This window comes from Lithobates pipiens, unplaced genomic scaffold (genome assembly GCF_037356315.1).
Source record: "Lithobates pipiens isolate NorthernLeopardFrog02 unplaced genomic scaffold, aLitPip1_a1.2 Scaffold_28, whole genome shotgun sequence".
NCBI classification, from domain to species: domain Eukaryota; kingdom Metazoa; phylum Chordata; class Amphibia; order Anura; family Ranidae; genus Lithobates; species Lithobates pipiens.
Window position 1 is genome coordinate 226,313,166 of NW_027507789.1, and position 26,270 is coordinate 226,339,435.

The 26,270-nt window shown below is 45.1% G+C and overlaps 2 protein-coding genes across 4 annotated transcripts in view; one reads left to right on the forward strand and one right to left on the reverse strand.

Annotated features, from left to right (window-relative positions):
• Positions 1 to 17,198, reverse strand: part of LOC143936211 (ABC-type organic anion transporter ABCA8-like) — a 98,852-nt gene extending 81,654 nt beyond the window's left edge. The window contains exons 1-5 of the mRNA XM_077460625.1: positions 17,122 to 17,198; positions 10,824 to 10,928; positions 8,440 to 8,647; positions 8,076 to 8,234; positions 5,944 to 6,041 (exon numbers count right to left, since the gene is read on the reverse strand). Of these exons, the coding sequence (XP_077316751.1) occupies positions 5,944 to 6,041; positions 8,076 to 8,234; positions 8,440 to 8,647; positions 10,824 to 10,928 (570 nt within the window). The 5' untranslated portion in view covers positions 17,122 to 17,198. The remainder of the gene's footprint in view (positions 1 to 5,943; positions 6,042 to 8,075; positions 8,235 to 8,439; positions 8,648 to 10,823; positions 10,929 to 17,121) is intronic.
• Positions 1 to 26,270, forward strand: part of LOC143936205 (ABC-type organic anion transporter ABCA8-like) — a 394,203-nt gene that overhangs the window by 221,764 nt on the left and 146,169 nt on the right. The window contains exon 38 of one of the 3 annotated variants that reach the window (XM_077460613.1): positions 22,715 to 23,027. The exons of 1 other annotated variant lie outside the window; for it this stretch is intronic. In XM_077460613.1, the coding sequence (XP_077316739.1) occupies positions 22,715 to 22,888 (174 nt within the window). In that variant the 3' untranslated portion in view covers positions 22,889 to 23,027. Of the gene's footprint in view, positions 1 to 22,714; positions 23,028 to 26,270 lie in introns of those variants that run through there. One more of the 3 variants, XM_077460611.1, reaches the window with a different exon arrangement.

Here is a 26,270-nt window from a genome sequence, read left to right on the forward strand (position 1 = left end):
GTTTTTTTTAAAGGAGAACTCTGCTTTCTCGGCTCCTGAGTTGAGGGCGGTGGAGTTCTCTGACCACTGTATACTGTCTGTGACTCTGAATGCCTCGGACACTCCACCCAGGGGAAGGGGTACCTGGAAACTGAATTCGGCTCTCCTGGAAGACGTAGAGGTAAGACAATCCTTTGAGGATTTTTTCCAGGCACAGGTTTCTATTCTGGACTTTTGCAGCAGTAAGTCAGAGTGGTGGGAGCTTGTGAAACAAAGGGCGATTGGACTTTTCAAGGCCATAAGTAAGAAGAAGCAGCTTGGTATGTACATTGCCTACCAGCATTTGCGGAGGAAGCTTGATCGTCTTGTCTCGTATAGAGGAGATCCAGGGGAGATCTCTGAGGTCAAGTTTCTTCTTAGAAAGTGTCAATACGACCGGCATGCCTCCTTGGTTCTGGAGAGGGATTATGGAAAATATCACTCGCCTGATCCTTACCAGAACTGTAAGCAAGGCATAGCAGTTAAGACGGTCATAGGCCTGAGGGATAGTACGGGTTCCCTGGTGAAGTCAAGATCAGGGATCCTGGAAATCTTCAGATCATATTATGCAGATGGGTTGATTAAACTACAATTAGATACATACCCCTGGCTCATCCACGGGCTCACAATCGATGGAGATATCCCAAAAAGGGAAAAAAAAAAAGGAATGGAACAACCAAGCCTTAGGTTTCACCTATAGTGACTGCAGTGACTGTGTGTTTGTCAAATAATTTCTTTATTATGTAATGATTTAATTTACCCATTTTTCTCTTTCCTTTAATTCTTTGGTATTTTTGTGGATATATATTTCAATGTTTCTATTATGCTTAATGGAAATACTTTTTAGGTATTTTCCCTTTTTCTTTTTTTCCCTCCCTCTTTGGTCATAATTTGTATTTTTCCTTTACTGATTAACATAATCCAGCAATTTTCCATAATACCGCCTGACCCCTTACCGTTTAGTTTCATAGAATTGTTTTACTTCATATTTGAATGTATTTCTATTTTCAGTATTCATTTTTTGATTACAATCTCTTTCTTTTTATAAATAATTTTTTTTGTCACCCCTGGCTTATTTCCTTGTGTCTAGCTTCGATGCTGCATTTCCCCTTGGGTGAACCAGCTGGGTTTTAGCTTCTTGGTGCCTGTATGGATGCCCCGGGGCTCTGTATTGTGGAAACAGCGCCCGTTCTAACACTCTCTGTTTTAGTGCACGCCCCCCGTATTATCTGTCCTATCTTTTCCCCTCATCCGGCACTCTCATTCCGGATCACTCCATCTGATTCTGCCCCGCCGTGTCATCAATGGCAATCGCGTCATCCGCATCATTATGACGACGCCTTGCCAGTCGCTAAGCACTCTGGGGATTGTAGGCTCAGTATATGGAGCGAGCTACTATACAGAGAGTGCCCGGGCCCGCTCTCTGTCGGCGCTCAAGTTCGGCGCATGCGCGGTTTGACGCTGACGTCACACGCTGCTGGCGTCCGTGCTTCAGCGCTCACTGAGTGGGGGGTATATAAGACCCTCCAGCTTCAGGCTGGTTGCTGGCTCTTCGGGGACGCTGATGTGTATCGCATATGCGGACAAGGTTAGTTTTATGGTTTGGCTGACTGTGCTCCACACCTTTTTAGGCCGCGTACACACGGGCGGATTGTCTGCCCAACTAAGTTCGTCAGACAATCCGACAGACAGTCCGTTCAAAATTTGAATGAACGGACTTGACCACACACGATGAGCAGACAGTCCGCTGAAAGCGTGCGTGATGACGTGTACAGCACGTACGACGGGACTAGAAAAACGACGTCCTATACACTGCAATGCAACCTTCGGCCGTGTAAATCCTTTCTGAGCATGCGCCATACTTAGTCTGTCCAACTTGCCTACACACGAGCGGACTGTCCGCTGAAACCAAGTTTGGACGGACAAAATTACGGAAATTCCGAAAGACTTAGTCCGTCAGACTGTCCGCTGAAAAAGTCCGGACTAAGTTGGACAGACAATCCGCCCGTGTGTACGCGGCCTTAGCCTTCCCTGTAGCTGCTTTATTATATACTAAGCGTATACATATATATTTTCTCTCTTTTTTAACATTACGGGCCACACTATTAAGCATTTTGCTTACTATCTAGCCCTGTCAGGGCTAGTTTCTGTTGTTGGATACCAAATATTGTCCTTGGTTGGTGAACATTCTAAAATATCTCTAACTAGGATCTAGGTGAGCATACTTATAAACCATTTAACTCAATTTTTTGTCTCTCTTTTCTTTTCCAATGTATCCGTATCTTGACGGTTGTTCCTTGAGGCATTTTATATATAACCCCCCCCCTCATTTTGTGTGTATTTAGGCTGACATCAACTCCCTCTCACCATAAATCTGTCCAAATTTCCGGTGTCCCTGACATGTACTCTCCTATACCAATCCTGTTCGGTATGTATGTGAGATATATCTCTCTTCTGCATGCCTTATGCTTAACTCTATAAATCCCCTTTTTTTTTTACACACATTATTTGATTTTTGATTTTTCATTTACAATTTATGTTGATTGGCCTCTTCTCTACCCCCTGCAGTCACTATAGGTGAAACCTAAGGCTTGGTTGTTCCATTCCTTTTTTTTTTTTTTCCCCCTTTTTGGGATATCTCCATCGATTGTGGGCCCGTGGATGAGCCAGGGGTATGTATCTAATTGTAGTTTAATTAATATCTTAAATACACAGTGGGGAGATGTGAACATTACAGTGGGGGGGGGTGACGTGGACATTACAGTGGGGGGGTGTGACGTGGACATTACAGTGGGGGGGTGTGACGTGGACATTACAGTGGGGGGGTGTGACGTGGACATTACAGTGGGGGGGTGTGACGTGGACATTACAGTGGGGGGGTGTGACGTGGACCTTACAGTGGGGGGGTGACGTGGACATTACAGTCGGGGGGGGGGGGGGTGACGTGGATATTACAGTTATAATTAATCGAAATTACAATCACGTTTAATGGATGGAAGTCTCAACGCCTGCATGAAGCTTAACCTCACCTCGTATCAACCAGACTACAAAGCCATCAGCAAACCATGCAGCACCAGAAAAGTTGCATTAATGATAAGAAGTACTTTACTCATCATTGGTTAGCAACAGCATAACAACGTTATTAAAAAAAATTCAGAGGTCATGTCGTGTTCGGCAACTTTGCCGTATTTCTTTGTTCTGTGATTTATCCCTTGATAAAATACACCTGATTGTTTAATTCAGAGACATGTTGTACGTTAAAAGTGTTGGTCTTACATAAAATGCTCACATTTACTTGTATTTAGTTTTAAACATATTGTTTGGCTCTCATGGAATTACATTTGAAAATATGTGGCATTCATGGCTCTCTCAGCCAAAAAAGTTCCCTACCCCCGACCTCCACTATCGGGTAAATGTTAAGTCACACTCACGTCTGAAGGAGGAAGTATTCTAAGTGTCTCATAAGTACCTAATTACCAGCGCACCATCTATTTCACAATCTGCTTACTAATTGCTTCCCTGTTGGATTTACAAATACTGCAGACTAATACCATAAACTAGCTGAAGATTCTGGAGACAAGGAACTTTTATCACCGTTTACATGCATTTGGAACATTGCATTATCCCCTAGGGGGAGCCCTTGAGTACAGTATATAAATATATAGCATTGTGCTGTTGCATGTTCATATAGCATTGTGCTGCAGAATTGTTGAGTATTATTGAGTACTTGCCCCACTGTGCACCTGTTTGCATATCCCCTCTATGCCCTCTATGGTGATCCTTGAATGCAGATTCACATTCACATTGACTGTTATATTGCCATTTACTATTCTCTGAATTATCACACTGTTCCATTGTGTTAAACTTTCATCTCTAATGGTTAATTGATATCCTGTGTAGAGTATCTATCTTTATTGCAGCTGGTGAAGTGACGAGTTCCAAGGTTACGGTAAATATACTGTATAGTGTATCTTTGCTGTGTTTCTCTCTACCGCTGGTCCCACATAGGGATGAGCTTGATGTTCGACTCGAACATCGGCTGTTCACACGTTCGGCGAATACCAAACGTTATGTGGTGCTCGCACCAAATTCGTGTGGCGCTCACAGCCCACAATGCACTGCGCCATCGCTGGCTCATGTTTGGCCAAGCATGCACTGTGACCCCACATGTTTGGCCAATCACAGCGCCGGCAGCGACGAGAGCAATAATCGGCCACAGGCAAGATGCCTGTGGCCAATTATAGCTCAGGGGGGGTTTAGTACACGCCCCACACTATATAAGGCCGCCAGCGTGGCAGCCTTGTGTAGTGTGTTCCGGTGTGCAGGGAAAGAGCAGCATAGGCAGGGACAGCGTGTTCTTTTCTCAGGCATCTGCAGTAGTAACGTGGGTGTTGTGTGCCTCCAGCACAGTATACACCTGTATCTACCCTTTATTGCTGGTGTTCCATCATACAGGCATCTGCAGGAGTTAGTGGGTGTTGTGTGCCTCCAGCACAGTATACACCTGTATACTATCTACCCTTTATTGCTGGTGTTCTATCATACAGGCATCTGCAGGAGTTAGTGGGTCTTGTGTGCCTCCAGCACAGTATACACCTGTATACTATCTACCCTTTATTGCTGGTGTTCTATCATACAGGCATCAGTTCAAAATTACAAACAGATTCAACTTAACACAACAAACCTACACAGTCCCTGTCTTGTTTGCACCGCCTGTATACTGCTGTTCTGAGTATTTAGGGCCTGGGGGCCACACGCATTTCCTTTTTTTATTTTTATTTTTTTGGGTACGGGGTTCCCCTTAATATCCGTACAAGACCCAAAGGGGCTGGTAATAGGCAGGGAGGGCTACCCATGCCATTTTTCTCAATGATTTTCATCCATATTGCCGGAACCAGATATTACATTAAAACCGCAAGCAGTTTTAAATGACTTTTTTTCCCGTTAAATGTCATTTTGTGCAGGGACTGTTCTAATCACGGGAAACATGTGGCACTTCACAGGCATACTACAGACACCCCCCAGGCACCATATTTAAAGGAATATTTCACTTTTTTTTAATCTTTAATCGTCATTCAAATCAGTGCTCCCGCCAAAACGGCCATTTTTAAAAACATTTTAGGCATTGACCCATGTCCCCTGGGGCAGGAGTCAGGTCCCCAAACCCTTTTAGGACAGTATCTTGCATATTAGCCATTAAAATGAGCCCTTTTTATTTTGACCGTTCGAGTCCCATAGACTTCAATGGGGTTCTAAAGTTCGCACAAAGTTTTGGTCCGTTCTAAAGTTCTGCTGCGAACCGAACCGGGGGGGTGTTCGGCTCATCCCTAGTCCCACACTAATATCACTATACAGGTGTGAACATTCATTAGCAGCTCCTAAGGGGGTAGAGCTACATATGTATCACTCAAAGAGACCTAGCACTTCTGACAAATGCTGAAATAGATATGATGTCTATCTCAGATCATGCCCCCACCCCAACATAAGCCCCCAAAATTTTATTGGAGGCTAAACCCACCTTTGCTAACAGCCCTACAGTACACTAGACCAGTGGTTCTCAACCGCAGTCCTCAAGTACTCCCCAACAGGCCATATTTTGGGAATTTCTCTTAGATAAGATAAAATAGCTGTCCGAAATACCAAGCCATTGACTCCGATTTAAAGCACCTGTACAAGATAAAGGAAGACCTGCAAACATGGCCTGTTGGGGGTACTTGAGCAGTGGCGGCCCGTCCATAGAGGGTGCATGGGCATCGCCTCCCCTATCCATATGTCCGGCGTATGGAAAACTCCCGAAAAAGGGAAATCCCACCTCTCAGAAGTCCTAATTTGGAAGAATTTCCCTTGAAGTTTTGTCCCGGTGACAACGGTCTTCTGTAATTGTAGAGCTATTCTCCCTGTTTAATTTCATGTGCATTTGCTCACCTCAACAATGGCAGAGTCAATGCCGGCTTGTAGAGAGATGAACCCCACTTTCCAATATTCCAGGGGGTGACATTCGTAGTCTGAACTTCTACAATGACCTGAAGGAACTCACAGGGAGAGCAGAGACAAAAGTTTACTGCATCTTGTTATTTACATTTTGGTTTTTCTGCATCTTTTTTCAAAAACCAAGTAAGAAAACAAAAAAAAAAAGACCAAAAAATATACACAGTAAGATTCTATTATTCACTCTTGTCATTGTCAAAGAAAAACGTTTGTTGTTTCTAAGGGCAGCATTCTTCCCACCAATCACCAATGTAAGGAACATTCTTCCCACTGATCACCAATGTAAGGAACATTCTTCTCACTGATCACCAATGTAAGGAACATTCTTCTCACTGATCACCAATGTAAGGAACATTCTTCCCACTGATCACCAATGTAAGGAACATTCTTCTCACTGATCACCAATGTAAGGAACATTCTTCCCACTGATCACCAATGTAAGGAACATTCTTCCCACTGATCACCAATGTAAGGAGCATTCTTCCCACTGATCACCAATGTAAGGATCATTCTTCCCACTGATCACCAATGTAAGGAACATTCTTCTCACTGATCACCAATGTAAGGAACATTCTTCTCACTGATCACCAATGTAAGGAACATCCTTCCCACTGATCACCAATGTAAGGGACATTCTTCCCACTGATCACCAATGTAAGGAACATTCTTCCCACTGATCACCAATGTAAGGAACATTCTTCTCACTGATCACCAATGTAAGGAGCATTCTTCTCACTGATCACCAATGTAAGGAACATTCTTCTCACTGATCACCAATGTAAGGAACATTCTTCTCACTGATCACCAATGTAAGGAACATTCTTCCCACCAATCACCAATGTAAGGAACATTCTTCTCACTGATCACCAATGTAAGGAACATTCTTCTCACTGATCACCAATGTAAGGAACATTCTTCTCACTGATCACCAATGTAAGGAACATTCTTCCCACCGATCACCAATGTAAGGAACATTCTTCTCACTGATCACCAATGTAAGGAACATTCTTCTCACTGATCACCAATGTAAGGAACATTCTTCTCACTGATCACCAATGTAAGGAACATTCTTCTCACTGATCACCAATGTAAGGAACATTCTTCCCACTGATCACCAATGTAAGGAACATTCTTCTCACCGATCACCAATGTAAGGAACATTCTTCCCACTGATCACCAATGTAAGGAACAAATGTAAGGAACATTCTTCCCACTGATCACCAATGTAAGGAACATTCTTCTCACTTATCACCAATGTAAGGAACATTCTTCCCACTGATCACCAATGTAAGGAACATTCTTCTCACTGATCACCAATGTAAGGAACATTCTTCTCACTGATCACCAATGTAAGGAACATTCTTCTCACTGATCACCAATGTAAGGAACATTCTTCTCACTGATCACCAATGTAAGGAACATTCTTCTCACTGATCACCAATGTAAGGAACATTCTTCTCACTGATCACCAATGTAAGGAACATTCTTCTCACTGATCACCAATGTAAGGATCATTCTTCTCACTGATCACCAATGTAAGGAACATTCTTCTCACTGATCACCAATGTAAGGAACATTCTTCTCACTGATCACCAATGTAAGGAACATTCTTCTCACTGATCACCAATGTAAGGAACATTCTTCTCACTGATCACCAATGTAAGGATCATTCTTCTCACTGATCACCAATGTAAGGAACATTCTTCTCACTGATCACCAATGTAAGGAACATTCTTCCCACTGATCACCAATGTAAGGAACATTCTTCCCACTGATCACCAATGTAAGGAACATTCTTCTCACTGATCACCAATGTAAGGGGCATTTTTCCTGTTCATCCCCCCAATGAATTGGTATAGCAGGGGCTACCCGAGACCTGAAAGGTATTTTGCGGGTTCCTCTGGGGTAAAATGGTTGAAAGAGACTGAAGTAAACTTGCATGCAAATGCAAAAAATAAAAAAAGGCAAGTGGCAGTATGAAGGTTACAGCTTGAAGATGTTTTGCCAACCTGAAAGGATGTAAAAACAGAGACCACCAAGGTACTGCTGAAAACTGTCTGCTATCTTACCTCTATCAGCCATGTAGTCATTGGGGTTCGGGGTGGCGTAGTGAAGATATCTGATGAAATACGTAGTCTCGTTCTCAAATTCCACACCAACGATGACCTGTTTCGCATTAACTGCATCCAGGAGGTCAGAAGTATTTTGGAATTCTTTCACCGATATTTCTGGAAGGAAGAACCGGGACTTTTGTTATTTCCATTCATTCATGGGGATGGGGGTTAATTATCGGGGTACCCCAGCTTTGTACACACATATAACACTTGAATGGGAACTAAAAGGTTTTAAAAAGCAGTCAGGCCCTCTGGTGAGCCCCATACACTCCTAATTCAGCGGAGATGACCGCCATGCTCAGCTTATAGCTGATCTTACCCGGGGTGATGGGGCTTCTGCTGACCCTCTGCATTATGTCCCGGATGGCCGGTGCTGTAGGGATGTAGCCAACTGGAAAACTTTTTCTGCTGAATCCATCCAGACGTCCCAGGACCTCGGTCGGCGCGTATGAAGTAAGCCTTTGATCGTGTCTAATAGCCAGCACTGAGAAGAGCACGAAGATCAGCGCCAAATGCTGGAGCCACTCCTGAAAACCAAACATGGGGACACCACCATCACCAATTAGGAGAACACTTCGTTATGATGTAGACAGTTGTCTCAATTATTATTTTTTACTGTGAGTTTATTACATCTCCCATTTTACCGGGTGTTCATGGTGCCGCCCCCTATTGGTGGCAGATAAGTACAAGGCAAGAGCAGCTTTGTGGGTTGGTTGGCGCTTGCTCCATGAATGGGAATTAGACAAAAGATTATGTTGCTATGTGACCAATCCTGTTGCCCAATCCTTCTCCTCTTGGTGGGAACTTGGTTGGGATTCCAAGGACATGGATATTATGGACTTTGGACTTTTTGCATTTACAGGTAGGAGCTGGCATGGAGCGAAGGGTAACAGGAGGCACCGGAATCAAGAGAGATCTATTGACTTGAACGTTGAACTAGATTGATGAGGCCACCTTGTGATGTGAAGGTGTAATTTGATGGAGTGCTATACGCCATGGCAGAAGTATGATGAAGGTACTGCCATCATGGCATGGCACTTTATCCGTTATAGCTTCACAAAACATGGCAGTGCCATCAACAAAGTTCTGCCTGCTCTGAAGTCATTTGAGGTTACATATAAAGGGGTGCATGCATGGCATGTCACATAACATGGGCACATCAGGGGTAAAGAGAAGATGCCGCAGTAATGTGCTAAAAAGCGGTTAAGCCAAACCTTGAAGGGTTGTGTTGCCATTGCCAGAGACTGCAGTGCGAGTTTCGTAAGTGAAGTATGGCGGCCAGTCAGTCGGGAAGCGCAGGTGACTTGGCATAGGTGATGGAGGACCCTGGTAGTGAAGGAGCCTGCGTGCATCGGTTCCTTCCCTGGCGATTGGCAGAAGAGTTTAGGCATATACCTCTGACAGCCTCTAGGGGCATGAGCGCCCAACCCCCCCCCCCCCCCCCACTTTTCCAAACCCCTACATAAACCCCACCCACAGCTATCACAGACAGTTCATATCAAAGTCCATATAATGAGGTGATCTTTAACCACTTGCCAACCGCCGCATGTCTATATACACGTCAGCAGAATGGCACGGCTGGGCAAATGGGCGTACAGGTATGTCCCTTTGAATTTGCCACTGTGTGGTCACGGGCGCCGGTGGCGGCACTGCCGGAAGCTCCGTGAGTAGGATCGCGGGTCCCGCAGGCTTGATCGCCGCGGGGATACCCGCGATCGTCTCACGGAGCTGAAAAACGGGGAGATGCTAATGTAAACAAGCATCTCCCCATTCTGCCTAGTTACAGTGTCACTGATCATAGCTCCCTGTGATCGGGAGCAGAGATCAGTGAAGTGTCATTCATAGAAACGCCCCCTAACAGTTAGAATCACTCCCCAGGACACACTTAACCCTTCCCTAGCCCCCTAGTGGTTAACTCCTTCACTGCCAGTGTCACTTTTACAGTAATTAGTGCAATTTTATAGCACTGATCGCTGTAAAAATGACAATGGTCCCAAAAATGTGTCAAAATTGTCCGATGTGTCCGCCATAATGTTGCAGTCATGATAAAAATCGCAGATCGCTGTCATTACTAGTAAAAAAAAAACTGCGCTATAACTTTTGCGCAAACCAATTAATAAACGCTTATTGCAATTTTTTTTACCAAAAATATGTAGAAGAATACTTATCAGCCTAAACTGAGGGGGAAAAAATGTTTTTTTTATATATATTTTTGGGGGATATTTATTATAGCAAAAAGTAAAAAATGCTTTTTTTTTTAATTGTTGCTGGTGGTGAAGGGGGTCCTGTGTAATGGTGGGGTAGTATGGTGAAGGGGGGTCCTGTGTAATGGTGGGGTAGTATGGTGAAGGGGGGTCCTGTGTGATGATGGGGGCAGTATGGTGAAGGGGGTCCTGTGTAATGATGGGGGCAGTATGGTGAAGGGGGTCCTGTGTAATGATGGGGGTAGTATGGTGAAGGGGATCCTGTGTAATGATGGGGTAGTTTGGGATAGGGGAAAGGTGTTTATTCTTGTGCCCCCAAAAGGGAATTATTGACAACTTACTGTTCAGGGGAATGGGGTGTCACATGGGTGGGAAGTGGTGAGGGTCAGAGACAGCAACAACCTGAATCATATCAAGCAGCTAGTGATAAAATATCTGTCAATCAAGGGTCCCCCCCCCCCAACACCCACAGGGTTGCCCCCAGTTACGGTTTACCTACCAGCACTACATGTCCCAGACGCCTCCATTGTACCAGAATATTCTTCCGCAGCAGAGCAAAGGTCTGCTGGACGAGGCTGGTCTCCCTCCCTGTCCCTCCGCTCATCTGAAAAACAGACATCACCAATGATCACTTTGGCAATACTCCTTGTTGTTTTGTAACTTTTTTGCCACTTTTGTATCTTTTTTGTTGTTTATTTAATCTTTTTATTGTTTTTTTTGTTTTTTTTTGCAAAGAACTGCTGGATGAGGCTTGTTGTTGTTTTTGTAACTTTTTTCTAAGTTTTGTATTTTTTTTGCTGTTAATTGTACCTTTTTTTTGTTGTTGCTTTTTGTATCTTTTTATTGGTTTTTTTTGTTCGTTTTTTTGTTTTTAGCAAAGGCCTACTGGATAAGGTTGGCCTCCTTCCATTTATCTGAAAAACAGACATCAGCTCTGATTACTTTGGAAATATTCCTTGTTGTTTATGTAACTTTTTTTGTTATGTTTGTATCTATTTTGCTGTTTATTGCATTTTTTTGTGGTTTTTTTTTTTGTATCTTTTTATTGATTTTTTTTTAGCAAACGTCTGCTGGATGAGGCTATCCTCCCTCCCTGTCCTTCCAGCCATCTGAAAAAACAGACATCACCAATGATCACTTTGGAAATACTCTCTGTTGTTGTTTTTGTATCTGTTTTGTTGTTGATTTATCTTTTTTTTGTTGTTTGTATCTTTTTCTTGTTTTATTTTGCATTCTTTTTAATGATAAATTTGAAAAAAAAAAAAAAATGTTGTTGATATTTTGTATCTTTTTGTTGTGGCTTTCTTGCATTTTGTTTAATGATCCTCAGCTGCTCTCCTATTCAATAATAAGTTCTGTACATTACACAACACTGCACTGCCACATGGAATTTCACTTCTCCAAAAAACAAAAAATTATCCAAAAAATGGAACCGATAACTTCCTGGGAATGTCACACGGATGTTACTCTCCGCACTTCTCTCAGAACAATGTATTCCATGTAATAGAGAACTTTCAATGATTGCAGAGCTCTGAGAAACACCACCAGCGCCCCCGAGAGGGAGAAGAAACCCCCGGGCCATTCACCAAAACATTAGGAGAGCCACTGCCAGTGGACTGGCCCTTTGAAGTGCAACTATGGCTTTGACCAGGGGCCTACAAAAGATCTGGGGCTGGAGCCCATAGAAGCATAGTAAAGAAAGTCATACGCTTGGGCGGGCATACACATGTATATACAGTAATATACTGTACATGTGTGTGTATAAATCCCCAGAGAGCCCCTTCCCTCATATATCGGGGTCCCCAGAGAGTCTCCTCCTTACATCAGGGTCCCCAGAGAACCTCCCCCTTGCATCAGGGACCCCAGAGAGCTCCCCACTTACATCAGGGTCCCCAGAGAGCCTCCCCTCCCCTTGGGGACCCCTGCAGAGACTCAGGGTTATAGCCCCAAAAGCCACCCCTAGCAACACCACTGGCTTTGACCAATGATAATGGACAACTATTATACTTTGAAAAAAAATATATAATCAATGAGAAATAATCAAACATAAATTAATGGTACACCCCCCCCCCCCCCCCTCCAGCGCTGATGGTGTCAGTAGAGCAGTGGGCGATATCAGTAGGTGGTGTCAGTATTTTTATTCTTTATCGTTTTATTTTTTCCAATATTTTTTTTTTAATCTATTAAAATGTATTTATTAGTTATTTTAATTTAAATTATTAAGTATTTCATTTTTTTTTATACAATTTATTTTAGGAGGGCTTTGGTGAAATATCAGGGATTAAAACAGGGGGAATGCGCGCCACACGGGGGGATTAGGCACACCTGGTACACCTTGTGCGCACACGCCTATGCAGCCACTATAAAGATAAATAAATGATCTCAAAAGTATGCTACAGTGAACACTCTAACATTAGCGGCGCTAAACAATGACAGAAAACTACTGTAATAATTGTATCCAATTTTTTGATATGAGAGTTTATATATAAAGGCCCTTTGACAAAGTCTGGCTGACGAAACCGGTCAGGGCGTGATCTCACGGCAACCCGGAAGAGATTATATATATATAATTTTATATATATGATTTTTTTATATATATATATATATATATATATATATATATACGTATACACACACACACACATACATATATATATACATATATATATATATATATATATATATATATATATATATATATATATATATATATATGAGATTTTTATATATAAAGGCCCTTTGTCAAAGTCTGGAATATATATATATATATATATATATATCCAGCTCTCAAACTTTGTTGGTCGGACATTCCAACAGAAAAAGTCCGATGTAGCCCATTGTCCCCCCATATCCCTGTGGAACTTTTTTAGTTTATTTTTTAATTTTTTTGTGTTTCTCTATAATTTTTTTTTTTTCTAAATTTCTTTTTAATATCTCCATTAAAATGTAAAGCTTGCTGTGTCTCTTTAACCACTTAAAGGACCGCCTCACGCCGATATACGTCGGCAGAATGGCACGGCTGGGCACAAGCACGCACAGGGTACGTTGCCCTTTAAGTGCCCAGCCATGGGTCGCGCGCCGCCGGCGGGGCGCACTCGCAACCCGGTCCTGAGCTCCGTGGCCGCGGGACCTGATCACCGCGATCGGGTCACAGAGCTGAAGAACGGGGAGAGGTCTGTGTAACCAAAGCTTTCCCCGTGCTTCCTACTGAGGCTGTCACCGATTGTCTGTTCCCTGTTATAGGGAAAGATGATCAGTGACGTCACACGCCAAGCCACGCCCCCCTACAGTAAAAAAAAAAAAAAAACACACACTTAACCCCTCCCCGCCCCCTAATGGTTAACCTCTTCACTGCCAGCGGCATTTTTACAGTAATCAATGCATTTTTAATCGCACTGATCGCTGTATTAATGCCAATGGTCCCAAAAATGTGCCAAAATTGTCTGACGTGTCCGCCATAATGTCGCAGTCACAATAAAAATAAAAATCGCTGATCGCCCCGCCATTACTGGTAAAATAAAATTATCAATAAATTAATAATTATTAAAATACCATAAAACTATCCCCTATTTTGTAGGCGCTATAACTTTTGCCCAAACCAATCAATAAACGCTTATTGCGATTTTTATTTTTACCAAAAATATGTAGAAGAATACGCATCGGCCTAAACTGAGGGAAAAAAAAGTTTTTTTTATATATTTTTGGGGGATATTTATTATAGCAAAAAGTAAAAAATTAGTTTTTTTTTTTAAATTGTGGCTCTATTTTTATTTATAGCGCAAAAAATAAAAACCGCAGAGGTGATCAAATACCACCAAAAGAAAGCTCTATTTGTGGGGAAAAAAAAGACGTCAATTTTGTTTGGGAGCCACGTCGCACGACCGCGCAATTGTCAGTTAAAGCGATGCAGTGCCAAATCGCAAAAAGGGTCCTGGTCCTTTAGCTGCATATTGGTCCGGGGCTGAAAGTGGTTAATCATAAATAGCTTCATTTGCAAATCTGCAATCTTTTTTTTTCTAATAACCTAATTTGTTTTGTTTTTTTCCTTTTGAACAATGAAATGAAAGAAAACAAACAACCACAATAAATTGCGATAATTGACTCCCCCCCCCCCCCACCCCAGCGCTAAATGAAATCAGTTAATGGAAAAAGGTCAAAGCCTTTTAGCAGCTGCTATAAAACATACAAAGACAAGCAAATAGACATCCAAGCATTGGCAGTGCTCTAAAAAAAAACATATAATATCCTTAATAAAAATGTCAGATAAAGTGTCTTTTAAACAGAACATTCACTCTCAGCGTCCTTAAAATAAAGACTAATGAAGACGTAGCCCTTATAGAAGGTGATCCTGGATAATCCATGAATCCGATCACCACATCGCCTTCCCATATTAAACTCTCCAGAGATCCAGTGAATATTGCCCCTTCAACTAGATAGTTGTTCACACAACATCCCTTCTCCCAGCAGCGGATCACTGCATAGACTACCTCTTTGGCTCCAGGCACCGGATTCACTGGTTATGGGTCGGCAGCTCATTAGCGATAATGCTACTGCACAGCAGCCGCGCGGTATTATCGCTTATGAGCTATGGACCCATAACCAGTGATCGGGGTGCCTGGAGCCAAAGATGTAGTCTATGCAGGGCCAGCGCTCCCACTAGGTGAACTAGGCAGCCACCTGGGGCGCATTGCTGCCTAGGGGGGCACAGCCACGGCCCGCTGACTTCCCAGTTAGCCTGGCTGGGGAACACGAGGCGGAGGAGGGGAGGTGGGGGCACCGGGCATGAGGTCAGCGGAGGAGGCAGGCACAGCTGGGGAAGGGAAGGAGGCACTGGGCATGAGATCGGCAGGTGAGACGGGCACAGCTGGGGTGGCGAAGGAGATGCCAGGCATGAGGTCAGTGGAGGAGGCACCAGGCATGACATTGGCAGAGGCGGGCACAGCTGAGGAGGTGGAGGAGGCACTGGGCATGAGGTCGACGGAGGAGGCGGGCACAGGTGGGAAAGGCAGAGGAGACACCGGGCATGAGGTCAGCAGGCACAGCTGGGGAGGTGGAGGAGGCACAGGGCATGAGGTCAGCGGAGGAGGCGTGCACAGCTGGGGAGGCAGGCACAGGTGGGGAGGCAGAGGAGGCAACGGGCATGAGGTCAGTGTAGGAGCCGGGCACAGCTGGGGAGACCCCGGGCATAAGGTCGGTGGAGGAGGTGGGCACAGGTGGGAAAGGCGGAGGAGGCATAGGGCATGAGGTTGATGGAGGAGGTGAGCACAGCTAGGGAGGTGGAGGAGGCACTGGGCATGTGGTCGGGGGGTAGGTGGACACAGCTGGGGAGGCGAGAAGGCACTAGGCATGAGGCCAACAGAAGAGGCAGGCACAGCTTGGGAGGCAGAGGATGCACCAGACATAAGGTCGGCGGAGTTGGCGGGCACAGCTGAGGAGGTGGAGGAGGCGCCCGTCACTTGGTCATGGACATTTGCTGGGCACAGATGCTGCATATGATGGGCACAGTTGGCTGCATATGATGGGCATGATGATGTACATAGGCACAATGGCATGGCTGGGCAAATGTGCGTGCAGGTACGTCCCCTTTAAATCGCGGCATTGTGGGCGCGTGTGCCCGCCGCTTACTTCTTGACCGTGACCATGGACTTGCTGTCCGCCGGTGTCCCGGGATCGTATCACGGAGCGGAAGAACGGGGGGATGCCTATGTAAACAAGGCATTTCCCCGTTCTGCCTAATGACATGACAGGGATCTACTGATCCCTGTCATTGGGAGCAGTGATCGCTGTCATGTCCTAGGTAGCCCATCCCCCCACAGAATCACTCCCTAGGACACACTTAACCCCTTCATCGCCCCCTAGTGTTTAACCCCTTCCCTGCCAGTGTCATTTACACAATAATCAATGCATTTTTATAGCACTGATCACTGTATAAATCACAATGGTCCCAAAATAGTGTCAAAAATGTCCGATGTGTCCGCCATAATGTTGCAGTCAAGATAAAAATGACAGATTGCCACCATTACTGCTAAAAAAAATAATAATAATAAAAATGCCATAAAACTATCCCCTATTTTGTAGACGCTACAACTTTTGCGCAAACCAATATATATAAGCTTTTTACCATAAATATGTAGAATACATATCGGCCTAAACTGAGGAAAAAAAATAATATATTTTTTATATATTTTTTGAGGATATTTATTATAGCAAAAAGTAGAAAATAATAATTTTTTTTTTTTTTTTTTTAATTGTCGCTCTTTTTTTGTTTATAGCGAAAAAAAAATAAGAACCGCAGAGGTGATCAAATACCACCAAAAGAAAGTTCTATTTGTGGGAAAAAAAAGGACGTCAATTTTGTTTGGGTGCCACGTCGCACGACCGCGCAATTGTCAGTTAAAACAACGCAGTGCCGAAACCGAAAAAAGTGCTCTGGTCAGGAAGGGGGTAAAATCTTCTGGGGCTGAAGTGGTTAAAACAAGCATTAGGAAAACACAACAACCGTCTCACACCCTCCACGGGCGGCATGACGTCACCGCTGCTTCCTTGCCTAGCCTGACAAACGTTTCATCCGAATGGACTTCTTATTACTGATGTTGTCACTTAATAAGTCATTCATAGTGAGTTATGAATAAGGATATAATAACACAACACATTTTTATTTTAATGACCGCGCGCAATTGTCATTCAAAGTGTGACAATGCTGAAAGCTGAAAATTGGCCTGGGCAGGAAGGGGGTGAAAGTGCCGGTATTGAAGTGGTTAAAGCCTTACCTCCCCTTGGCAGGAAACACCACTTACCTTGCGAGTCGGAGAGGATCACACACACGGCCACCCCGATCCTCCTACACCACCATCTGTTCTATCTTCTCCTCGCCCAGCACAGCGCCAGTCTGAGGAGGTCACATGACCAGGACACAGATGAGTTTGCGATGTTGGCACAGCTCCCAGAATCATCGCTGGGGTCGCTGTTTTCATTTGGCATTTGTGTTATGAGGACCAGAACTGTCTTGAACATCTCATCCACATTCTTCTGATGATGGTTGGATGGATGGGGAGCAGAAGAATCCAAGAACCCCAACACCCCCCCCCCCCCCCAAGAGGGGAAACAAAAGTTATGAACTTTTGAACAGAATGCACAATGACTGGCTAGCTTTGTGCTCAGCATTGTGCAAGATACAGAAGATCATAGACAAGACAAATCCCACACTGTCCCAATTTACCTTATGGGAACTCAACACAGGGATTGTGGGAAGTGGGAACCCCTCATAATGGGCACAGCAGGTGTACAGATTCAGAAACTCCGCACAGGGATGGTGGGAACCCCTCATAATGGGCACAGAAGGTGTACAGACCTGGGAACTCAGCACAGGGAAGGTGGGAACCCCTCATAGTGGGCACAGCGGGTGTACAGATTCAGAAACTCGGCACAGGGATGGTGGGAACCCCTCATAATGGGCACAGCGGGTGTACAGACCCGGGAACTCAGCACAGGGATGGTGGGAACCCCTCATAATGGGCACAGAAGGTGTACAGATTCAGAAACTCCGCACAGGGATGGTGGGAACCCCTCATAATGGGCACAGAAGGTGTACAGACCTGGGAACTCAGCACAGGGATGGTGGGAACCCCTCATAGTGGGCACAGAAGGTGTACAGATTCAGAAACTCCGCCCAGGGATGGTGGGAACCTCTCATAATTGGCACAGAAGGTGTACAGACCTGGGAACTCAGCACAGGGATGGTGGGAACCCCTCATAGTGGTCACAGAAGGTGTACAGATTCAGAAGCTCGGCACAGGGATGGTGGGAACCCCTCATAATGGGCACAGTGGGTATACAGACCCGGGAACTCGGCACAGGGATGGTGGGAAACTGCCATTCGGCTCCTTGACAGGGAGGTGTGAGGTTGTTGGTTCCTTGGCTCCTGTGCTTTCAGAGACCGGGGGCTAGAGTTGCTTCTCTGCCCTAGGAGGAATGCTGGATCCTGGTGGGGGCCCCCTGGATAGGCCTGTGACTAGGCCTCAGCCTGTGGAAGATTCTGGGCCTGGCCAAAGGAGAGATGAGTCCCTGTCTGCCTTTAGACAGAGGATTGTTGGTAAGCTGAAACGGACTGAGAAAGAAGAGGAGATATTGGTAGTTTTGATGGCTGAATTTAGGAAGAAAAAACTGATTTGTGCCCAACTATACAGTAAAAAGAGACCGGCTCTGAGGCCTGAGTTGAAGGACTTGCAGCAAGCTGTGAGGAAGCAGAAGGAACTGGTGAGTTCATTGAAGGAGAATAGAGGAATATTTAAAGAAAAATATAGAAATGAGGAACAATTTAGCCGAATGAGGAGAGGAGCCGCTTCCTGCATGGAAAGTGACCCAATCAGTGAGGAGATGCAGGTACCAACAGAGTCAGCAGAGAGACTGAGAAAGTGGGCCTGGAGGATGAGCCCAACTCTTCAACACCTCAGGCATCTTCTGAGCCCTCAATGGCGGAGGCCTCTGTCCCCCTCCCTCTGCAACAGCAATATGGAACATGTGAGCAGGAGGTTGAGGGAGGTACCGGCATGCTGGAGTTCATCACTGAGCTGGAATCCCCTCCGGATGGTGATGAGGAGATGGACACCGTTTCTCGCCTTATGAAATAGAGACCTATGGAGAGAGCAAGATCCACCATGAAGTCTGCAACATCTGGGGGGAAGTCTGATCCCACTGACAGCCATGACATTATAAAGGTAACAGCACAGCAAGCAGGTACATTGTGCGTGTGTGTAGGATGGTGATTAAAGTTCACATCACCATCCTGCACACACAATGTAGTGCTATGGGCAGTCAGCCCAGACTCATAGACAATGTACAGCATACAATGCAGTCTGAATTACCTCCTCAAAACAAAGCTTTAGAATAGATGAAATTGGTGAAAGTAATTGTCAGCTTCTCGGGGAAGAGTCTGCAGAGAGGAGCACCATGGACAAAACAGTGATTTTGCCTGGGCCAGACACAGCGGCTGTTCCTGGGAAAGGTGGAGGAGATGCTGGGAGCAGTAGTGCTACAACTCTCTAGGAGTCTGCAGTAGCAAAGACTGTGCTTGAACCCAGGAAAAAAAGCTGAGTGTTAATCCAAAGACTGCTATCCCAGCTGATTCAGACTCTGTCAGCAGGTTTGATTGTGTCTAAGGACGAGACTGCAATTACTGGTGCTGCAAGAAAAACCTATGCTGGTGTTGCTGCTACAGGATCTGGGAAGGGGGAGCAAGGTAGGCAAGGAATATGGAAATGTTTAATCTTCCTCCCTGTCTAAAAGGAGGAATGTTGTGCAGCTTAAATGGGAGGGTGGAGGACTTCCTCCGCATAGGAGGGCAGTGGTGGATATGATTCTGCAGATGGGGTTTAGGCCCACAGATATCTTTGCCCTGATTAGTCCGGCAAGTTCCTTTGAGTATGATTTGTCCTTTATCTGTCCGGAGTCTTTGGACATATTTTGGGAGAAATATGAGCATGTGTGTAGGGGCCTGCCGGACTGGAGAGGGCTCATCCCCAAGCTTGTATCACGCCAGCCACTCATTAAAACGGTGACAATCCTTGTCCGCAATTACTCCATACTACAAGGGGATTTATTCTGTATGGTTGAGGAGGTATGGAGGCGTCCTGAGCCGGGGGGGGGGGGGGAGTGGTCTGTGCAGTTAAACTTAAAAGTAATCAATGTTGTCCAGTATCTGCCTTCCTCAGCTTTCCTGGGGAGGGACAGGCTGACCATCTTCTACCCGGGCCAGCCAAAGCTATGCAACAAGTGTGGAGATAAAGGGCATCTTGCATCCTCCTGTCCGGTGATGAAGTGCTCTCTGTGTCAGGGTTTAGGACATTTGGCAAAGGATTGTAATATCATCAGGTGTAATCTGTGCAATGCGGTGGGACATCCTTACAGTAAGTGTCCTGAGGCAATGCACAACAAGCCGGAGCTCATGAGAGAGTTCTTCCGCCTGGACATGGAGGATGTTCAGAGTTCAGCAGCTGGAGGGCCTGTGAGTCCATCTGAGTCTGTGCCAATACCCAGTATGTCCTTGTCTTCCCAGTCTGTGCCAATACCCAGTATGTCCTTGTCTTCCCAGTCTGTGCCAATACCCAGTATGTCCTTGTCTTCCCAGTCTGTGCGTTTACCTAGTGTGCCTGTGTCTTCCCAGTCTGTAGGTAAGATTTCAGTTACAGAGAATGTGTCCAATCCTTCTGTGTCTTCCAAAATTGAAAAGGCAGCTAGAGGTGCTGAGGCAGGTGCATCAAGTGCAGTGCCAGTCCCCCTCCCCCGACGCTGCAGGGTTTCTGGGGTGCAGAGGAGTGGGGAGGATGGTGAAGAGGCGGGCCTGGTGGTAGATAAGGGAAGGGAGAGTGGGGGGGGGTGAGGGAGAGGATAGGAGCGAGGAGGCTGTTGATTCCGGTTTGTCCAAGGATGATATGGAGTGGTTGGAGGATAAAAGGAGGAAGGGCAAAAGAAAGGAAAAAAAAAAGTGGTACAGTTACCTTAAGTCCTAAGGTGTTTCCTTTGGCAAATACGTTTGAGTTCCTGTCAGATGATGAGGATGAGTAGGAATTAGGAGTTCAGCATCCTCTATGGATGTTGAGTCCCCAGGGTGCAATGAAGCGCGCTGGTTCTCCAGGGAGAGGGAGTAGTCAGGCTAAGAAATGGCTGCCTCAATTACCCTAATGGCAGTTCCCACTCCATTAAAAGTGGCAACCATTAATGTTGCCAGCTTAAGATCAGTAAGCACTCGTCATATGGCCTATGCTCAGCAAGTTTGATGCTTACATTTTGCTTTTGCAAGAGATTCATCTGAATAGTCTGGCCCATATACATCTGGCGAAGGAGGAGTGGAGACGTGGTCCCTCATTTTGGTCTCTTGCGGCCAAGCCTTACAGCGGGGTTGCAGTCCTTTTTTTATGGTATGGTAACGTGCCGGCGGGTAATTGAGGTAGAGATTGGGAGATGCATGGTCTTGGACGTCTCTGTGAGGGGGCAGGACCTGCGCCTGATTAACATCTATGGCCCCCAGACGAAGTTGGGCAGGAAATGCATTTTTACAAAGATTAAGCCTTTTATTTTTACAGCCCAGCAGGTTATCTTTGGAGGTGATTTCAACACCATTACTAGGTCTAAAGACAGGAGAGGCTTCAGAGATAAGCTGGGCTATGACACCCTTTTTCTCAATGCGATAGTTAGGGAAGCAGGTCTGGCACATTAATCGCTACCCAGACAGCACGGGGTTCACTTTTCAGAGAGGTATTTACTCAGAGTAGGATAGATAGGTTTTTTTTTAAAGGGGGACTCTGCTTTTTTGGCACCTGTGTGTCGGGCAGTGGAGTTTTCCAATCACTGTATTCTGTGACTCTGAATGCCACCTAGGGGGAGGGGTATCTGGAGTTTGAATTTGGCCCTCCTGGAAGACGAGAAAGTAAGACAATCCTTTTTCAAGCGCAGGTAACGATTGTAGACTTTTGCAACAGCAAGTCGGAATGGTGGGAGCTTGTAAAACAGCGGACTGTTAGGCTTTTCAAGGCCATAGGAAGAAAGAAGCAGCAAGATAAGTATATCACCTACCAGCGTTTGCGGAGGAAACTTGTTTCGAATGGAGGAGATTCTGGGGCGATCTTCTTAGGAGACATCAGACGCCTCTTTGGTTCAGGTTTTTGTATCTTTTTATTGTTTTTTTTTTTTAATTTTTAGCAAAGGTCTGCTGGACAAGACTGGCCTCCCTCCTTGTCCCCCCGCCACATGAAAAACAGACATCAGCACTGATTACTTTGGAAATATTCCTTATGTTTGTTTTTGTATCTTTTTGGCTGTTTTTCACATCTTTGTATTTTTTTTTTTTTTTGGCAAAGGTCTGCTGGATGAGGCTGGCCTCCCTCCCAGCCATCTGAAAAACAGACATCAGCACTGATTACTTTAAAAATACTCCTTGTCATTTTTGTATTTTTTTTGCTGTTCATTGTATCTGTTTTTGTTGTTGTTTGTATCTTTTTATTTATTTGTTTGCTTTGTTTTTAGCAAAGGCCTACTGGATAAGCTTGGCCTCCCTCCGTTTATCTGAAAAACAGACATCAGCGTTCATTACTTTGGAAATATTCCTTGTTGTTGTTTTTGTAACTTTTTTTCTCATTTTTTTTTTTATCTTCTTTGCTGTTTATTGTATCTTTTTTTTTTATTTTTTTTTTTTTATTTTTTTAGCAAAGGTCTGCTGGACAAGACTGGCCTTTACTGGCCATCTGAAAAACAGACATCAGCACTGATTACTTTGGGAATAATCTATGATGTTGTTTTTGTAACTTTTTTTGTCATTTTTGCATCTTTTTTGCTGTTTATTGTATTTTTTGTTGTTGTTTTATGTATCTTTTTATTGTTTTTTTTTTTTTAAAGGTCTGCTGGACGAGGTCCCTGTCCCTCCGGTCATCTGAAAAACAGAAGCCCCCCATGATCACTTTGGAAATACTCCTTGTTTTTGTAACTTTTTTGTTATGTTTGTATCTATTTTTCTGTTTATTGCATTTTTGTTTTTTTGTATCTTTTTATTGTTTTTTTTTAGCTGGATGAGGTTGGCCATTCGTCCCTGTCCCTCTGGTCATCTGAAATACAGACATAATCTGAAAAACAGACTGATCACTTTGGAAATACACCCTGTTGTTGTTTTTGTATCTTTTTTGTTGTTGATTTATCTTTTTTGTTGGTTTTGTTTTTGCATTCTGTTTATTGATCGATTTGAAAAAAAAAAAAATGTATCTTTTTGTTGTGGTGTTGTTGAATTTTGTTTAATGATTCTGAGCTGCTCTCCTATTCAATAATACTTTTCAGACCAACAATGCCTGGTGCCCAGTCTCGGTGCTCGACTGGTTGCTGTTCCATCTACCCAGCCAATCTGATGGTAGCCCGTTGCTACCCTTTATGTCCAGCCCCCTGAGTGGCAGCCAGTTTATCAGGCATGTCAGGATCCTCCTAAGTAACTTGGGCTGCAACCCCCAGTCAGTTCTCTGGACCTTCCTTCCGGATGGGAGCAGCTTCAGCCGCATCCCAGCATGGAGGTCCAGACCACATAATCAAGAAACCAGGCCGATGGAAGTCCTCTTGCTTTGTCACATACATCCCAAATCCTCAGGCGGAAAATGGTAAAAGCCTTCACCAAGCTGGCTAAATAACCACAAGAATTAATAAAGAGTTATTTCCCTATGTGAGACTTTTGACCCCCTTTCTTGGCATACCGACCAGACCACCAAGCCTCATTTCAGGTCTATATATGTTGTAAGTCTTGTCGCATGTTTATTAAATCCATATCTGTCTCGGTCATAGGGCCACGACCATAAATAAGAAGGCCTGTATGGTGGCCTGAATTTATGGGAGGAGCACGGAGGGTATTTAAGTAGACCACTTGCCCATGCTCTTTGTCGGTTCCGGTGCCCGATGCCCTTCCCTTTTTCAGGGCACTTCCTTCTCCATAAACTACCCATTACTTTTCTTGGGTATGCCCCCTTTTCTTGGCATACCGACCAGACCACCAAGCCACACTTCAGGTCTATTTATGGTGTAAGACTTGTTGCGTGTTTATGTAATCCATAAGTGTCTCGGTCATAGGGCCACGACATTATATATATATATATATAATGTAACAAGAAGAGATATTTTTCTGCTCTTACAGTACGTAATAATTTCCTTTTTTTTCCCCCAGAATGGTTTTCCATGAAACGTGCCATCACCACATTGGAACAAGAAGTCGTTGTGCTGACCCCACATTCTTCTGTGTTCTGGAGGGGCCCCCAGGCACAGAAAAGGGCCCCTTATCCCTGGCACAGACCCCTCACCTCCCGGGAACAATGCCTCCATTGAGGTCTGAGTTCATCATAAAACGCCCTTCACTTGCAGGCTGCTGTCTTCTGATATCAGCGGCTCCAATTCATGATTGTAATTACAGACATCATCCAATTCCCAGCCGGGGGTCACTGATCGGTAACAAACACGGAGAATGGGAGCTTCACTGGGCGCATGCTTCATCCATTACAGATGTGGCAACCCCAGGACAAACAGGCCATGTAAGGCAACATCAATAAAGAAAAGGCAGCCTGACATCTAATAAGGAGCTGGCAAGGAAAGGATTACATTGCTAAGAGAATGATATGGCGCCGCGGTCCCATGGATCGACCATGTTTTGTTTTTTTATACTTATCCTTCTCTTGGCAATGTAATCAGCTCCTTATTAGATGTCAGGCTGCCTTTTCTTTATTGATGTTGCCTAACATGGCCTGTTTGAATGACTGTTGGTCCAAGTGCAGCTTGAATCGCTATATGGCTCGGATAGTCGACGTATGATCTTTAGTTCCGAGTCTGGATTTCAGCTGCGACATTCAGATGGTGGGGTCAGAATTTTGGAGCATGGATCCATCCTGCCTCGTATCAGCGGTTCAGGCTGGTGGTGGGGGTGTAATGGCGTGGGGGGGGATATTTTCTTGGCACACTTTGGGCCCCTTAGTACCAACTGAGCATGGTTTAACTGCCAGGGCCTACCTGAGTATTGTTGCTGACCATGTCCATCCCTTTATGACTACATTGTCCCCATCTTCTGATGGCTCCTCCCAGCAGGATAATGCACCATGTCACAAAGCTCCAATCATCTCACCACTGGACAATGAGGTCCCTGTCCTCCAATGGCCTCCACACTCACCACATCTCATCCAATAGAGCACCTTTGGAATGGAACGGGAGATTCGGCATCATGGATGTGCAGCCGACAAATCTGCAGCAACTGCGTGATTATATCATGTCACTATGGAGCAAAATCTCTGAGGAATGTTTCCAACACCTTGTTGTATCTATGCCATCAAGAATAAAGGCAACACGGGGTCCAACCCGCTACTAGCAAGGGGGGGGGGCTAATAAAGAGGGTAAAACCCGCTACTAGCAAGGGGGACATAATAAAGGGGGTCCAACCCGCTACTAGCAAGGTGGACCTAATAAAGGGGGTCCAACCGCTACTAGCAAGGGGGACCTAATAAAGTCTGTGTGCCCATCATATGCAGCCTGTGTGCCCATGATATCCAGCCTGTGTGCCCATCATATGCAGCCTGTGTGCCCATCATATGCAGCCTGTGTGCCCACCATATGCAACCTGTGTGCCCATCATATGTAGTCTGTGTGCCCACCATTTGCAGCCTGTGTGCCCACCATATGCAGCCCGTGTGCCCGCCTCGCCGCTCTTACTCCATTATGGTGGCGTCTGACAGCGGTGAGGTGCAGGACATGCTGCAAGTGATGACCGCGTGCTCCTCTGTCTCCTGTTCCATTGTTCTGACGAGAAAGGTCCCCCCATCGGATAGTGTCCACCCTGTACTGCGCAAGCGCAGCGCTTGCGCAGCACGGAGGACAAAGGAGGCGCCTGCGCAATTAATAGTACATTCTGTCCCACGCTCCCGATGCTCGTGGGGGTGGATTTCTCAAATGGGCGGGCATGTTTACACAACTAAAGGGTGGATTTAGCAATGTTGATGGGTGGGTTTGGTGGACCTATTAATAAAAATTAAATCGGTAAAGTATTGAAATTGCTGGTGTTATGTATGTAACATTGAACTACCCGCCCTTATGAGCTCTGACCATCATTGTAAAACTCCTTCAGTTGTGTAATCAACTCTGCCCATTCTGTAGGCACACACCGCCCCTTGCAGAGTTGTACGAGCATCGGGAGCTCGTGGGAGCGTGTGACAGAATGTAGTATTAATTGCACGGGCACCGTGTAGAGCTCATGAATAGCTGTTCATGTTAGGAGACTTTTAGTGTCTCCTTTGTCTTCCGTACTGCGCAATCGCTGCGCCTGAGCAGTATAGGGCGGACACTATCCGATGGGGGACATTTCTCGACAGGACACTGTTCGTCTGCGCTCTTCTGTTAGGTGTCCAATCAGGACGCCTGTGCCTTCAGCCAATCAGGGGATGGG